A 15,102-nucleotide genomic window follows, 5' to 3' on the forward strand; every position below is an offset into this window, starting at 1 on the left:
TGCAGATAACTGATTTTTAGTTAACATTTGAGCTAAAAATCAGTTCAGTTCAGTTCAGTTCAGTTTATTCGAACAACAAAACAATATAAGATGTGTAAATACAACACAACACAATGAATACATAAACCATAATAAATTGTTCGAAAAGGAATGGGACGAAGTATAAACTTTTAAGTTTCCCATCCCTAATGATTCAAGTGACCTAAGTTGCTCATTTAACTAATTACATTCACTCTTCCATAAACCTGTTTTTTTATCTTTCCTCGTCTACATATTTATCCAAAAGTAATTTTTTGTACCTTCTCTTAAACACATTTATGTTCACACTCTGCTTTAAACACGGCTTTAAACTATTCCATAACTTCACTCCACTACTTGATATAGTCATTCTTTTCATCGTTGTTCGTACCATCTTCGTTCTGAATACTGCATCTCCTCTAAAGTTATATTTTTCATCTCGTTCTTGAAACAATTCATTTATATTTTTAGCCACAAGTTTGTTTTTTACTTTATACATTACTTGCGCTGTCTTAAATTTTACCAGGTCTGTGAATTTTAATGTATATAGCTTTAAAAATAATCGATTGGTGTGCTCTCTAAATCCTACTTTACATATTATTCTTATTGCTCTTTTTTGTAGTGTACATATGGATTGTAATGTGCTCTTATAGATGTTGCCCCAAACTTCAACACAGTAAATCAAATATGGCAAGAACAATGAAAAATAAAGCATTTTTAGAGATTTTGGGTTCAATATATAACTCGCCTTACTAAGAATAGCACAGCATTTGGCAAGCTTATTTTTCACATAGCTTACATGTGGTTTCCAGCAGATCTTGTGGTCTAAAATCACACCAAGAAACTTTATTTCATTCACTTTTTTGATTTCTTTATCAATTAAAATGTTTCCATTAATCTCAGAATTCTTTCTTCCAAATATAATAAACTTTGTTTTGTCCAAATTAAGAGATAATTTATTTTTGTCAAACCAAATTTTAAATTTATTCATTTCTGTTGTAATTAGCTCCAAGATCTGCGGTAAACTTTCGCCCGAACAAAATACATTTGTGTCATCTGCAAATAAAATCAATGACAGTGCCCTTGAAACTTTACAGATGTCATTTATATAAATGATAAATAATTTGGGGCCCAGCACTGAACCCTGTGGTACTCCACATGTAATTTCCAAGAGCTCTGATTTATGTTCCCCTATTTGAACAAATTGCTGTCTATTTCCTAAGTAACTTCTTATCCAATCTAACCCAACTCCCCTTATCCCATACCTTTCTAGTTTAGTCAGCAATATGTTGTGGTCAATGGTATCAAAAGCCTTTTTTAAATCAATAAAAACCCCAACTGCCACTTTTTTATTGTCAAAGCAATCTGTAATTTCCTCCATGAGTTGTAGTAGTGCCTGGGATGTTGATCTGTTTGACCTGAAACCATATTGATTGTCAGTGTATATGTTATGTTTTTCCATAAAGATATCTAGTTTAGTGGTAAATAGTTTTTCAATTATTTTGGAAAATTGAGGGAGTAAAGAAACTGGCCTATAGTTTGTAAAATGGAGTCTGTTTCCGGTTTTGATCAGTGGAATAATCCATTAAAGTAATTATCATCTAAAGATCCCCTCCCCCACAAACACTTTTTAAAGGTACTCATAACAATTACATGTTAAGCTGTAATTCTGGATGAATTCTCCTTAAACAGGCGTCTTATTATTTCAGGCAGCAACGATGGCAGCTGTGAAGGAGCTGCTTTTGGAAACACTGATTATTTTGAATCCTGTAGTTCTTGAAAAGTTCAAGATCTTCTTGAAGTTCACGTCCTTCCAGAAGAAATTACCAGAGATCCCATGGAGTGATCTGCAAGAGGCCGACTGTAGATCAACGGTGAATCTGATGTTGGCCACATATGGTCAGCGGTGTTTGGAGGTGACCAGTCAGGTTCTAACAGACATGAACCAGACCGATCTGTTGGAGTATCTGCCAGAGAAGAGCGATGGAGCTGAAGGTAAGCTGAACTACACTCCTCAGTAATTCAGAGCACTGATTTCCAACGTCTCGTCCATGCCAGCGTGGGCTTAAACCTGCAGGAATAATCTGTTCTGGGTGAAGCAGGAGCTCCTGTTCTCCACTAACTGGGTTAATGAAGTTCTGCAGACTTTCAGGTGGTTCCTTCTTCATTTTACTTCCTTAAAAAGACACAGGAGGGAAATAGTCAGAAGCAATCTGCTTTGTTTTCCATCATATTCGCCTCTTTCTCTCTTCCACAGTATTCATATCCAGCCTTTTTTCCTTCATGTTTACTGGAAACACTGATTAGAACAAACCTAGATGAGATTTATGAATAAAATTCATTATGGCCAAAAATGGACCAAATCAGATGTTTTCCAGTCTGGACAACACAGAACCAACTGGCTATAATCAGTCGGTGTTTAAGGTCTGCTGACAGACTGATCTACTTCTGCTTTACTAGCAGAAGTAGATCAGTGGGATCTGAGAACAGATGCATTACTGTCAGAGTGGGATTAGCACACATATCTGAACATCAGGGTTTCTGACTAAATGGGCTCCAAGCATCGCCTCAACTTTACATTTAAAAGAAAACAGGTCCCTTAAAAAGTAAAAACAGCAGGTAATTGGTTATTTAACACCCTGTTGACACGCCTTCTCACCAACTAGCCTCAATGGTCCAAGAGGAGCAGCTTCAACCTCCAATGCTGCTTCCTTTGTTTTAGCTGGAAGCTTTAGTGTCCCTGTGGTTAGTCTTCTGTAGAAACTATATTGTTCAGACATTCATATTGACGAAGTTATCATCAAATCTTTTTCCCCTCAGAGAAACTTTCTTTGGAAAAACTTTGGCCTGGACTGATCAACAAAGTGAGTAATCTGTGACATCAAACACAGCAGCTTTCATCAAATGCTTACAGGTCTAAAATGTGCTCAGCATGAAAAAATGCTACATTACACACATTGTGTTCATTTTACTCCATGATTACAAATTAAAGCTGCATTCATCAAGCTGGCAAAAATATCATGTAAGCTGTTTAAGGCCCCAGGGAGTAAGTTTTACACCCTTTAAATTAGTGGTGCGCTAAATGAATTACAAACTATCTTGTTGTTAACAGCGTAATAACTACTACAGAATCCGTGGAGTGTCACAAATTTGACAATGTAAACATGTCCTCCATGTATTAGCTACTGCTAATAGCTAATTGCTACAGTCATCGTGTGAAATGGTTTTTAGCACAGTTGCCAAGTCCGTTTATTATCAATGACTTTGGTCTTATTTTTTTCTAAAGTCAGTTGTAAATTCGTTGAGTTATGTTTTTTTGGTCTTGTTTCTGAATGAGAAGCTACAGATTTGCGCTCTAAAATTAGCTCTACAGACTCCATGAACCAGCTCAAATAACCCTCCGGCCTTCTGCATAAGTACATACTCCCTGAGAGGCAGACAAACAAACCAGCCATCTCTGCTAGGAGGACAGAGTAGCTGCTGGAACACACTGCCCTATTTTTAAGATAAAGACACAAATTAACAGTTATATTTAATTGACATACCTGCCCAGCAGAAAGCTGCAACCTCTACATCCGTTTTGAATCCCCGCTCCCTCATGAGTTATCTTCACCTGGTAATAATAGCTGCGCCGATGTAGACTCTAGTTTTCTCCTGGTTATTACATCTTTTAAGAATATGGATGGGTTTCCATTTCAACAGAAAAAGGGCAAATAGAATGATCTACGGCCATCTTTGCTATTTTTATGCTCTTTCACTGACATGTCTTCATATAGAAGACAGATAGGGAAAAGTCATAGGCTAACAGGTTTGTCCCCTTTTGGCTGCTGTAATTAAAAATGGCAACACTACAGACCATACAGACCAGGATAGGAGAACCAAACCCTTGAGATAAGGGATCCTAGAGCATCCTAAAGCTATTAAGAGATCTAAATTTTCAGCCACATTGGCAGAATTCTGTCTAAATGAGACTTCAACCATTAAATTATTAGTCCTGGAGGAGCAGTGTGGCTTTAGTTCTGGTTGTGGACCAGATCTTTTCTTTTACAGAATTGATGAGGACTTCAAGAGAGTTTAGTTGATAAGACCTGTGCCAAGGTTTTATTTTGGGATGTTGCAGGAGAAAAGGTTAGCTCTCGTACTTTTAAAAGTTATGCGGTCCTTGTAAACCCAAAGCAAGTTCCTGTTGGACTATAGCAGGACAGCTCATCACACATTATATTTAGGGTGCTTGGGAACAGGATCTTAAGACCTGAACATAGAGAAGAGGTTTTATGGTGTGGAAACCTTGGGATCATGTGGTTCTGAAGTCATGACCACTGGAACGGTCCACAGCTGGGAGGAGAATCAGCCTTTAATGTGATGGTTCTCAACTGGAAAAAGGAGGATTCGTCCCTCTGAGGGACGGGTGAGAAGGAGCAGGAGATGCTTAAATGGATGGGAGCCTTCCGTCCGTCCGTCCGTCCGTCCGTCTTCTTCCTCTTATCCGGGGTCGGGTGGCGGGGGTAGCAGCTTTAGCAGGGAGGCCCAGACGTCCCTCTCCTCAGCCACTTGGGCCAGCTCCTCAGGAGGAATCCCAAGGCGTTCCCAGCAGGGAGACATAGTCCCTCCAGCGTGTCCTGGGTCTTCCCCTGGGCCTCCTCCCGGTGGGACGTGCCCGGAACACCTCACCAGGGAGGCGTCCAGGAGGCATCCTGACCAGATGCCCGAGCCACCTCAACTGGCTCCTCTCGACGTGGAGGAGCAGCGGCTCTACTCTGAGTCCTCCCCGGATGACTGAGCTCCTCACCCTATCTCTAAGGGAGAGCCCAGACACACTACGGAGAAAACCCATTTCAGCCGCTTGTATCCGGGATCTCGTTCTTTCGGTCACGACCCAAAGCTCGTGACCATAGATGAGGGTAGGAACGTAGATCGACCAGTAAATCGAGAGCTTCACCTTTTAGCTCAGCTCTCTCTTCACCACAACGGATCGGTACAGCGCCCGCTTCACAGCAGACGCTGCACCAATCCGCCTGTCGATCTCCCGCTCCATCCTCCCCTCATTCCTGAACAAGACCCCAAGATACTTGAACTCCTCCACTAGGGGCAGCACATCCTCCCCAACCCGGAGAAGGCACTCTACCCTTTTCCGGTTCAAGACCATGGTCTCGGATTTGGAGGCACTGATTTTCATCCCGGCCGCTTCGCACTCGGCTGCGAACCGCTCCAGTGAGAGCTGTAGATCACGCCCTGATGAAGCCAATAGGACCACGTCATCCGCGAATAGCAGAGACGCAATCCTAAGGCCACCAAAACGGATCCCCTCAACACCTTGGCTGCGCCTGGAAATTCTGTCCATAAAAGTTATGAACAGAATCGGTGACAAAGGGCAACCTTGGCAGAGTCCAACTCTCACCGGAAACGAGTCCGACTTACTGCCGGCAATGCGGACCAGACTCTGACACCGGTCGTACAGAGACCTGACAGCCCTTATTAAAGGGTCCGGTACTCCATACTCCCGGAGTACCCCCCACAGGATCCCCCGGGGACACGGTCGAATGCCTTCTCCAGATCCACAAAGCACATGTAGACTGGTTGGGCAAACTCCCATGCCCCCTCCAGAATCCTGCTGAGGGTATAGAGCTGGTCCAGTGTTCCACGGCCAGGACGAAAACCACACTGCTCTTCCTGAATCCGAGATTCGACTATCCGACGGACCCTCCTTTCCAGAACCCCTGAATAGACCTTACCAGGGAGGCTTAAGAGTGTGATTCCTCTGTAGTTGGAACACACCCTCCGGTCCCCCTTTTTAAATAGGGGGACCACCACCCCAGTCTGCCAATCCAGGGGAACTGCCCCCGATGTCCACGCAATGTTGCAGAGCCGCGTTAACCAACACAGCCCCACAACATCTAGAGCCTTAAGGTACTCAGGGCGAATTTCATCCACCCCCGGGGCCTTGCCACCGAGGAGCTTTTTAACAACCTCGACAACCTCAGCCCCAGAGATGGGAGAACCCGACCCAGAGTCCTCAGGCTCTGCTTCCTCAATGGAAGACGTGTTGGTGGGATTAAGGAGGTCTTCGAAGTATTCCGCCCACCGACGCACGACGTCCCGAGTCGAGGTCAGCAGCACACCACCTCCACTGTAAACAGTGTTGGTACTGCACCGCTTCCCCCTCCTGAGACGCCGGATAGTGGACCAGAATCGCTTCGAAGCCGTACGGAAGTCTTTCTCCATGGCCTCTCCGAACTCTTCCCACGCCCGAGTTTTTGCCTCGGCGACCAGCCGAGCCGCCTGCCGCTTCGACTGCCGGTACACATCAGCTGCTTCCGGAGTCCCACAGGCCAAAAAAGCCCGGTAGGACTCCTTCTTCAGCTTGACGGCTTCCCTCACAGCTGGTGTCCACCAGCGGGTTCGAGGGTTGCCGCCGCGACATGCACCGACAACCTTGCGGCCACAGCTCCGACTAGCCGCCTCAACAATAGAGGCGTGGAACATGGTCCATTCAGACTCAATGTCCCCCGCCTCCCTCGGGATGTGTTTAAAGTTCTACCGGAGGTGGGAGTTAAAGCTCCGCCTCACAAGGGACTCTGCCAGACGTTCCCAGCAAACCCTCACAGTGTGTTTGGGCCTGCCCGGTCGGACCGGCTTCCTCCCCCGCCATCGGAGCCAACTCACCACCAGGTAGTGGTCGGTGAGAGAGCTCCGCCCCTCTCTTCACCCGAGTGTCCAAGACATACGGCCGCAGATCAGATGAAATGACAACAAAGTCGATCATTGAACTGCGACCTAGGGTGTCCTGGTGCCAAGAGCACATATGGACACCCTTATGCTTGAACATGGTGTTTGTGATGGACAATCCATGACGAGCACAGAAGTCCAACAACAAAACACCACTCGAGTTCAGATCAGGTGGGCCATTCCTCCCAACCACGCCCCTCCAGGTCCCACTGTCATTGCCCACGTGAGCGTTGAAGTCCCCCAGCAAAACGAGGGAGTCCCCAGGAGGGGCACTCTCCAGTACCCCTTCCAAGGACTCCAAAAAGGGTGGGTGATCTGAACTGCTGTTTGGCGCATAAGCGCAAACAACAGTCAGAACCCGTCCCCCCACACAAATGCGGAGGGAGGCCACCCTCTCGTTCACCGGGGAAAACCCCAACGTGCAGGCACCGAGATGGGGGGCAACAAGTATGCCAACCCCAGCTCGGCGCCTCTCACCATGGGCAACTCCAGAGTGGAAGAATGTCCAGCCCCTCTCAAGGAGACTGGTTCCGGAGCCAGAGCGGTGCGTCGAGGTGAGTCCGACTATCTCTAGTCGGAACCTCTCGACCTCGCGCACAAGCTCAGGCTCCTTCCCCACCAGAGAGGTGACATTCCACGTCCCAAGAGCCAGCTTCTGCAGCCGAGGATCGGAACGCCAAGGTCCCCGCCCTCTACTGCTACCCGTTACACAATGCACCCGACCCCTTTGGCCCCTCCAACAGGTGGTGAGCCCATCGGAAGGGGGACCCATGTCACCTCTTCGGGCTGAGCCCGGCCGGGCTCCATGGGCAAAAGCCCGGCCACCAGATGCTCGCCAACGTGCCCCACCTTCAGGCCTGGCTCCAGAGTGGGGCCCCGGTGACCCGCGTCCGGGCGAGGGAACACGAGGTCCAATAGTCTTACTCATCATTAGGGCATTTTGGGCTGCGCTTTGTCTGGTCCCTCACCTAGGACCTGTCTGCCTTGGGTGACCCTACCAGGGGCTTAAAGCCCCTGACAGCATAGCTCCTAGGATCATTGGGACACTCAAACCCCTCCACCACGGTAAGGTGGCAGCCCAGGGAGGGGGGATGGGAGCCTTGTCTTCTCTAATTCTCTAGAGTCAAAGGTGAAGTCATCTGTCCAACAGCTGAATCTCCGTCCAATTTAGTTCATCACCAGAACAATTATCCCAAACAGAGCAACAGATCTACAGCAGAATATCTGAAAAGGACCAGAATCAAGATGTTGCAGTGGCCCAGTCAAAGTCCAGACCTCAGCCTGATTGAACGCTGTTTAAAGTGAGAAGCTGATGAATTTGGCTCCAGCCACCCTATTGAGGAGGGTTCTTAAATCTGCATCTCATTCATTCGGTTCTCCTGATCAAAACCTTGGAACTTAGACAGACGTGAATCAACTGCTTCACCGTTTGGACCAGCTGTTTTATTCAGATAAGAAATACCTTTATTGTCCCACAATGGGAAAATTCAGGCAAGATATCCAGAGGATTTCTTTGTCAACTCAATCCCTGCTAGGTGCTTATTGCTGTGAACAACAACCCCACATCACCATTCCTCCACTATCCTGCTTGACAGTCGGTATAAGCTGATGTTGCTGTTTCCAGAGAAGATTTGCAGCAGTTTGATAAGATTTCTGCTGGTGAATAATCCACCTGTCTTTAGAATAATTAGCTTTATTTAATAGTTTAGAAAGTACGCCGTAACCCTTCCCAATAGAAGCAACAACTGGTTCTCTCACCTGACCGATAAAAGTAGAAACTGTATTCTGTATTTTACTCAGAGCTTTATGTTTGTTTAATTATGATGAATAGCTGTACACTTTTAAATATATACTATTTTTATTCCTCTGGTCCTTAAACAAAAAATGATATCTTCACCAGACAGAACATCTTATAGATAATGATGTAAATTGTCATGGTGCAGTTTTAGCCTGCCTGTCTCCCCATGAACTTACCAGCTCTTTCCACCTCTCAAGCAGCTCAGCTCTCACTCCACCTCCTCATTAGTTCCACCTGCCGTTCCTAATTATCCCAGACTCAGTACACCTGCCAACACCTCTACGTAAACCTCCTCAGTCTGCTCTTCCCCGCCGGATTGTCTTCATCCAAACCTCGTCCTGCCTTGTGCTTCTCACGTCTGCCTGCCAGAGTTCCCCTCGTTGACGCCCGCCTGCCCGCCTGCATGTTCTCTCTCTACTGTGCTGCCAGTTAACCTGGCAGCACAGTAGAGAGAGAACAACCTTCAATGAACTTTTTAAAACGAAACTCTATGTGCGGCTCAATTTGGGTTGAAACTCCACAAACCCTGACATAAATATTATTAGCATTTTATTGATTTTCATCTTTTACTAATCATTACTGTCACCCTGGGAGAGGAAACAGCTTTTTCTTTAAGCTCTTTTTTAATTCAGATTTTTCTCATTTTATCTCTTTTGTTTGATAGATTCATGAATCTGACATTTCTAAGGTTTTGATTCTGTTAAAAAGTCCACCTTAGGGTTAAAAGACAATGGAGTAGCTTCTTGTTAGGTTAGGATCTAGATCTCTTCCTTCTGGTTGTATCCTAAGATCCCAGAGCGGAGAGGAACCAGGTGTTGGGTCTTTGTAGCCGGCTTGATGTTCCCAGCGGCCCGAGAAGGAAGTTCTAGGGTTCAGGGTTAAGGTCCAGGGTAGACTCTCCTAAGATCAGCATAAAAATGAATCAAGAGCAAATGTGAAAACCTGCAACTTAATGAGCAAAACAACGTGAAGGTGATTAAATATTTCCTTTTTATTACCAGGTAGAAGCCGTGGAGTCTGTTTTAGAGCTGCTGTTGGAAACCCTCGGTGGTCTAAATGAAGAAGAGCAGAAATTATTCATCGACTGGGTTTTTACAAACACTTTGTTGATTGAGGATCGTTTTCAGTATCAACTTCACATTAATAGAGGATTTTTAGACCTGCAGGCTGTTGTGTTTGAAATGGTGCAGCTGACCGTCCTGAAGTCTGTGGAGACAACCAAGAAATTTTTAATGGAGATAAAAAGGCCAGATCTGCTTCAGATGATTGAAACGTGCAGCAAAAGGCAGGAAAGTAAGAGGATAAAGATTAAACATGTTAATATATTATTTAACCTTCTCCTTTTGATTTTAATTACTAATATCTTTGTTGTTTTCCTCAGAGAAACTCTCAGTGGATGAGCGACGCTCTGCTGTCGTGCACAAAGTGAGGGTTCTAATTTCACTCCGATTAGGTTGATGTCTTTAGTAATAATGAGACCCTGAAGTTTAAAAAGGGACTAAAGTTTGTTTGTAATTTGCCAAATAAAGAAAAAATACAACTGAAATAAAATAACTTTGAACATCTGCTGAATTTTGTGGCAGAGTGACAAAATTTTAAGAATCTGTATAAAAACCATCAGAACATTTCTGAATGATATGTTGATGTTTCAGGTGGCTCTGATGGTAGCTTTCAAACAGCTTCTCACAGACGTCCTGAGAGATTTGAAACAACGGGAGTTTGAGGATTACAACATGTATCTGGACTCAATCCTATCACCCTCTGACAAAAACCCGTACCGTTCTCCTTTGAGTTTGAAACCTGTCCCAGCTACAGTCAATAGGATGGTGGAGACATTTGGTCTGCGGTCTATGGATGTTTCCATGGAGATTTTAAGGGACATTAACAGGAGCGATCTGGTACAGAGGCTCCTGGAGAACAGCTCAGGACTCAAAGGTAATTAAAACAAATCTAAATCTATATTCTGTCTTCACCAACGAGCCGTCCGTAGAGTTCTTCCTGTAGCTTGTTGCAAAAGGACCTCAGCCTTCCTTAGGATGGGAGAACATCTTTTCCTGAAGGTCCTGAGTTATTATCCACCTTCACCAGATGTTCCTAGTTCACCTTCACTACTCGTCTGAGTTTATCTGGTCGGGTCAAACACCAGTTTCCCATTTCTCCTGGACCTCTGTGTTTCTGTTTGCCGTTTCCTTTGCCAGCCATTCATTTCCAAGATGTTATCTCTGTATCCTGTTCTGTCACACCTGAACTGCCGTTTTGAAGCATCACCATCTCCAGGCCCCTGCTCTCCCTCACCACACGGCTCATAAGGCACCCAGCCTGCTCATTAATCCCTGTGGGTCTACATTGTGTCGCTCCCTGTTGTTCCTTTAGGGTGAGCCTATTTAGGCAACAGAAACAGGGCTGGACCACCAGGTCCAGGCTGAAAGCTCTCCCCCAGGACCGGCTGGTCCTCAGGCTTCTCTTTCTGAACAAATTCTCTTGTTTTGTGTGATTTTGCAGCATAAAGGGAATAATGAATAACTCAGAGCTCTTTGCCACATAATGGAGGCAATTCTCTAAACTGAGATCCAGCTTTCAACAGACTCTCAGCTTCCAGGTAGAGGCTGTTCCTCCATCTGGTGGTCCTGCTCTGCTCCACAGCCTGCTGTGAGAGGGAAGGAGGACTAACTGTGTGTAGGGGGGGGGGGGGGCCCTTCAGGATACTGGAGAACCATTTCCTGCATCTGGAGGTCTACATGTCCATGGTGGAGGATACGCTCCTTCCCACAGTCCTCTGTGGTTCTCCAGGTGTTCCACCTCCTGCCTGTAGTCGGACTCGTTGTTTCAGATCAGCTGAATCAAATACTACACTATTACTCTGTCGTTTGACTAATTCTAACTCATGTTTCATGTTTTTCTTCTGTTATTCTGTAATGAAAATTAATTTAAAATCCTACAGAAGACAATGTTTTTGTTTTCTTTGTCAGGAAAAGTGTCCGTTGATGAATATCTGAGAGCAGACGTGTTAAACAGAGTAAGTGGGACTTTCTACTACCTGCTTTATTTCTTCTTAGAGAAATTTAGAAATTAAAAAAAAACATGCAAACAGAAAGTTATCTTATCACTCCTGTGAAAAATGTATTTGCTCAAGAAGTTTTTTAAATGTTTCAGGTGCCAGCAAAGGTGGCTCGAAAACGTACTCTCCGGAAGATGATGAGGGACCTGGATCGCTGGGATGTCAGGAAATTTAAATGGTTGCTGCAGTTCACATGTTTCCAGAAAGGCCTCCCAGACCTCCTATACAGCAGGCAGAGGTCCAGGTCCTGGTTTGGCAAAGGTTTGGTGGATCTGGGAGGAGGACTGGATCCACCAGACTTGGTGGATCAGATGGTACAGAGGCTTGGCCAAGAGTCTGTGGACGTAGCCAGGGAGGTTCTGACGGACATGAAGAGGACAGATGTGGTACAGAAGCTGACAGGAAGCAGCTTAGGATCAAAAGGTTGGACTGTTGTTGGCGCTATGAAGAATTAAGATTATGTTTTAAATGTTAACTTTCAAAATGTTGTTCTCTCTTTTCTTCAGAGGAGCTACAGTCTCTGTTGCTTCAGAAAGTAAGTATGATCACATCAACACATCTTTACTTCCTCAGAATTTCAAATGTATAATCTACCCAACGCCCAGAAACATTCAGAGATCACACTGATGAGTTTAGGGAAAAACAGCCAAAAAATGACAGTGGACAGGAAGGCAACGTGAGGAAGAGTAGAAAACTTTAACCAAATAAAACAGGATTCCCAGGATTTTCTCCTAAACGTTACCAGAGCAGTAAATAAACTCAGGAATAAACCATATTAAGGACCAAGATGGCTCTGACCAATGAAGGTCTCCCCAGGATAATGCTAGAAATTGAAAATCTATTTTTCTTATGGATAAACCTTACATACACAAGCGCACTCTGACAATCACACAGGTGCTTGAATCCAGGTGCGTAAGGATTCACTTCTATACAGACACATACAGGAACACATGTTCCTAAACTAATAACAGAAGCTAATATTATCAAATATATTTCTTTCCTGTTAACATACCCCTTGACATTATAACTAAATATACACCTCAAGGAGTTTTAATATTGTGCAAAAGTTTAATATTTATTGTCCCTCATTTCAGAAAATAACTCACCTATTATATATAATATATAAATTCATCACACATAGACTGAAACATTTCAAGCCTTTATTTCTTGTAATTCTGATAATTCTGGCTACAGAGACTGAAAACCCAAAATCAGTGTCTCAGATTATTAGAGTATTGTGAGGGTTAGGTCTCTCAGTCGGGCTCAGTAGGGCGACACCTTCATGGAGACGACAGCTGACTGGACAGAGGTCCAGAAGACAGGCACTGATCTCCTCCACAAGGGGAAGCCACAGAAGGTCATTGCTAAAGAACCGGATGCTCACTGGGTGCTGGATCCAAGCATATTCATAGAAAGTTAAGTGGAAGGAAAAAGTGTTGTAGGAAAAGGTGCTCCAGCAACTGAGAGAACAGCAGCCTTGGAGAGGATTGTCTAGCAAAATCCAGTCAGGAATTTGAAAGAGCTTTGCAAAGAATAGACTGAGACTGGATCGGAGCATCAAGAACCACAATCCGCAGATAGATCCTATAATTATCTTAGCTGGGCTGAGGAGAAACAGAACCAAGCTATTGCAAATGAAAGTAAAGTTTTCATTTGATTTGAAAATCCAGGTGGTGGAGTCCAAGAAGGTTTTACTGGGTCTGTCTGTCTGTCTGTCTGTCTGTCTGTCTGTCTGTCTGTCTGTCTGTCTGTCTGTCTGTCCTCCTTCTAATTACATCACTTCTGATCCCTGCATATTTACAAAATTTATTTCTTCATACACAGCTTCAGTTTATTAACTGACTGCAGTGCAGATGATCTGCTCAGCCCTTTTTCTGCTGCACAAATGTAGCAGAATTTATTGACCCCAATTTTTTTTTTTTTTAGATTGGAAAAAGTTATGGGGGCCAACTTTACTCAATTCAATTCAATTCAATTCAATTTTATTTATATAGCGCCAAATCATGAAACATGTCATCTCAAGGCACTTTACAAAGTCAAGTTCAATCATATTATACAGATTGGGTCAGATTATACAGATTGGTCAAAAATGTCCTATATAAGGAAACCAGTTGATTGCATCAAAGTCCCGACAAGCAGCATTCACTCCTAGGGAAGCGTAGAGCCACAGGAAGAGTCATCTGCATTGTACATGGCTTTGCTGCAATCCCTCATACTGAGCAAGCATGAAGCGACAGTGGGAAGAAAAACCACCCATTAACGGGAAGGAAAAACCTCCGGCAGAACCGGGCTCAGTATGAACGGTCATCTGCCTCGACCGACTGGGGTTACAGAAGACAGAGCAGAGACACAACAAGAGAAACAAAAAAGCACAGAAGCACACATTGATCTAGTAATCTGTTCTACATTAGATGGAAGTAGCGGGTGAGCCGTCTTCTCTGGATGATGTCACAGTTAACAGAACGCCAGACCAGGTGTACCTACTATGAAGAAAAAGAGAGAGAGCAAAAGTTAAAAGCTGAAATGACGACAGTCATTTCAATGTAATACAATGCAAAACTGGAGAACAGTAGACTGAAGAACAGTAGAAATCAGTAGAGTGAGAAAATTAAACCCTGATGTCCTCCAGCAGCCTAGGCCTATCACAGCACAACTATAGAGATAGCTCAGGGTATGAGCCACTCTAACTATAAGCTTTGTCAAAAAGGAAAGTTTTAAGATTAGTCTTAAAAGTAGACAGGGTGTCTGCCTCACGGACCAAAACTGGGAGTTAGTTCCACAGGAGAGGAGCCTGATAGCTAAAGGATCTGCCTCCCATTCTACTTTTAGAGACTCTAGGAACCACCAGCAGACCTGCAGTCTGAGAGCGAAGTGCTCTGTTAGGAACATACGGGGTAATCAGAGCTCTGATATATGATGGAGCTTGATTATTAAGAGCTTTATACGTTAGAAGGAGAATTTTAAATTCTATTCTTGATTTAACAGGAAGCCAATGAAGGGAAGCTAAAACAGGAGAAATATGATCCCTCTTGTTGATTTTCATCAGAACTCTTGCCGCAGCATTTTGAATCAGCTGAAGACTTCGAACTGCATTTTGTGGACTTCCTGATAGTAAAGAATTACAATAGTCCAGCCTTGAAGTAACAAATGCATGGACTAGTTTTTCAGCATCACTCCTGGACAGAATGTTTCTAATTTTGGCGATATTCCGGAGGTGAAAAAAGGAAACTCTGGAAACCTGTTTAATATGGGATTTAAATGACATGTCTTGGTCGAAAACAACACCAAGATTTTTTACTTTATTACCAGAGGCCAAGTTAATGCCATCCAGATTAAGGGATTGATTAAGAACTTTATTTTTTGAAGACTCTGGCCCAAAGATTACAACTTCTGTCTTGTCAGAATTTAAATGCAGGAAATTTAAAGTCATCCAGCTTTTGATGTCATCAAGACATGACTGCAGTCGAAGTAATTGATTGGATTCATCAGGATTTATGGATAA

General features: G+C 44.2%; 1 protein-coding gene across 1 annotated transcript in view; it reads left to right on the top strand.

The window, feature by feature from the left end:
- The window catches only part of LOC105923242, a 39,245-nt gene that overhangs the window by 3,013 nt on the left and 21,130 nt on the right, over window positions 1-15,102 (top strand). The window contains exons 6-9 of the mRNA XM_036135514.1: window positions 1,728-2,013; window positions 2,839-2,882; window positions 9,544-9,835; window positions 9,924-9,967. Of these exons, the coding sequence (XP_035991407.1) occupies window positions 1,728-2,013; window positions 2,839-2,882; window positions 9,544-9,835; window positions 9,924-9,967 (666 nt within the window). The remainder of the gene's footprint in view (window positions 1-1,727; window positions 2,014-2,838; window positions 2,883-9,543; window positions 9,836-9,923; window positions 9,968-15,102) is intronic.

The sequence above is a fragment of the Fundulus heteroclitus genome, chromosome 3 (assembly GCF_011125445.2).
Source record: "Fundulus heteroclitus isolate FHET01 chromosome 3, MU-UCD_Fhet_4.1, whole genome shotgun sequence".
Lineage (NCBI taxonomy): Eukaryota > Metazoa > Chordata > Actinopteri > Cyprinodontiformes > Fundulidae > Fundulus > Fundulus heteroclitus.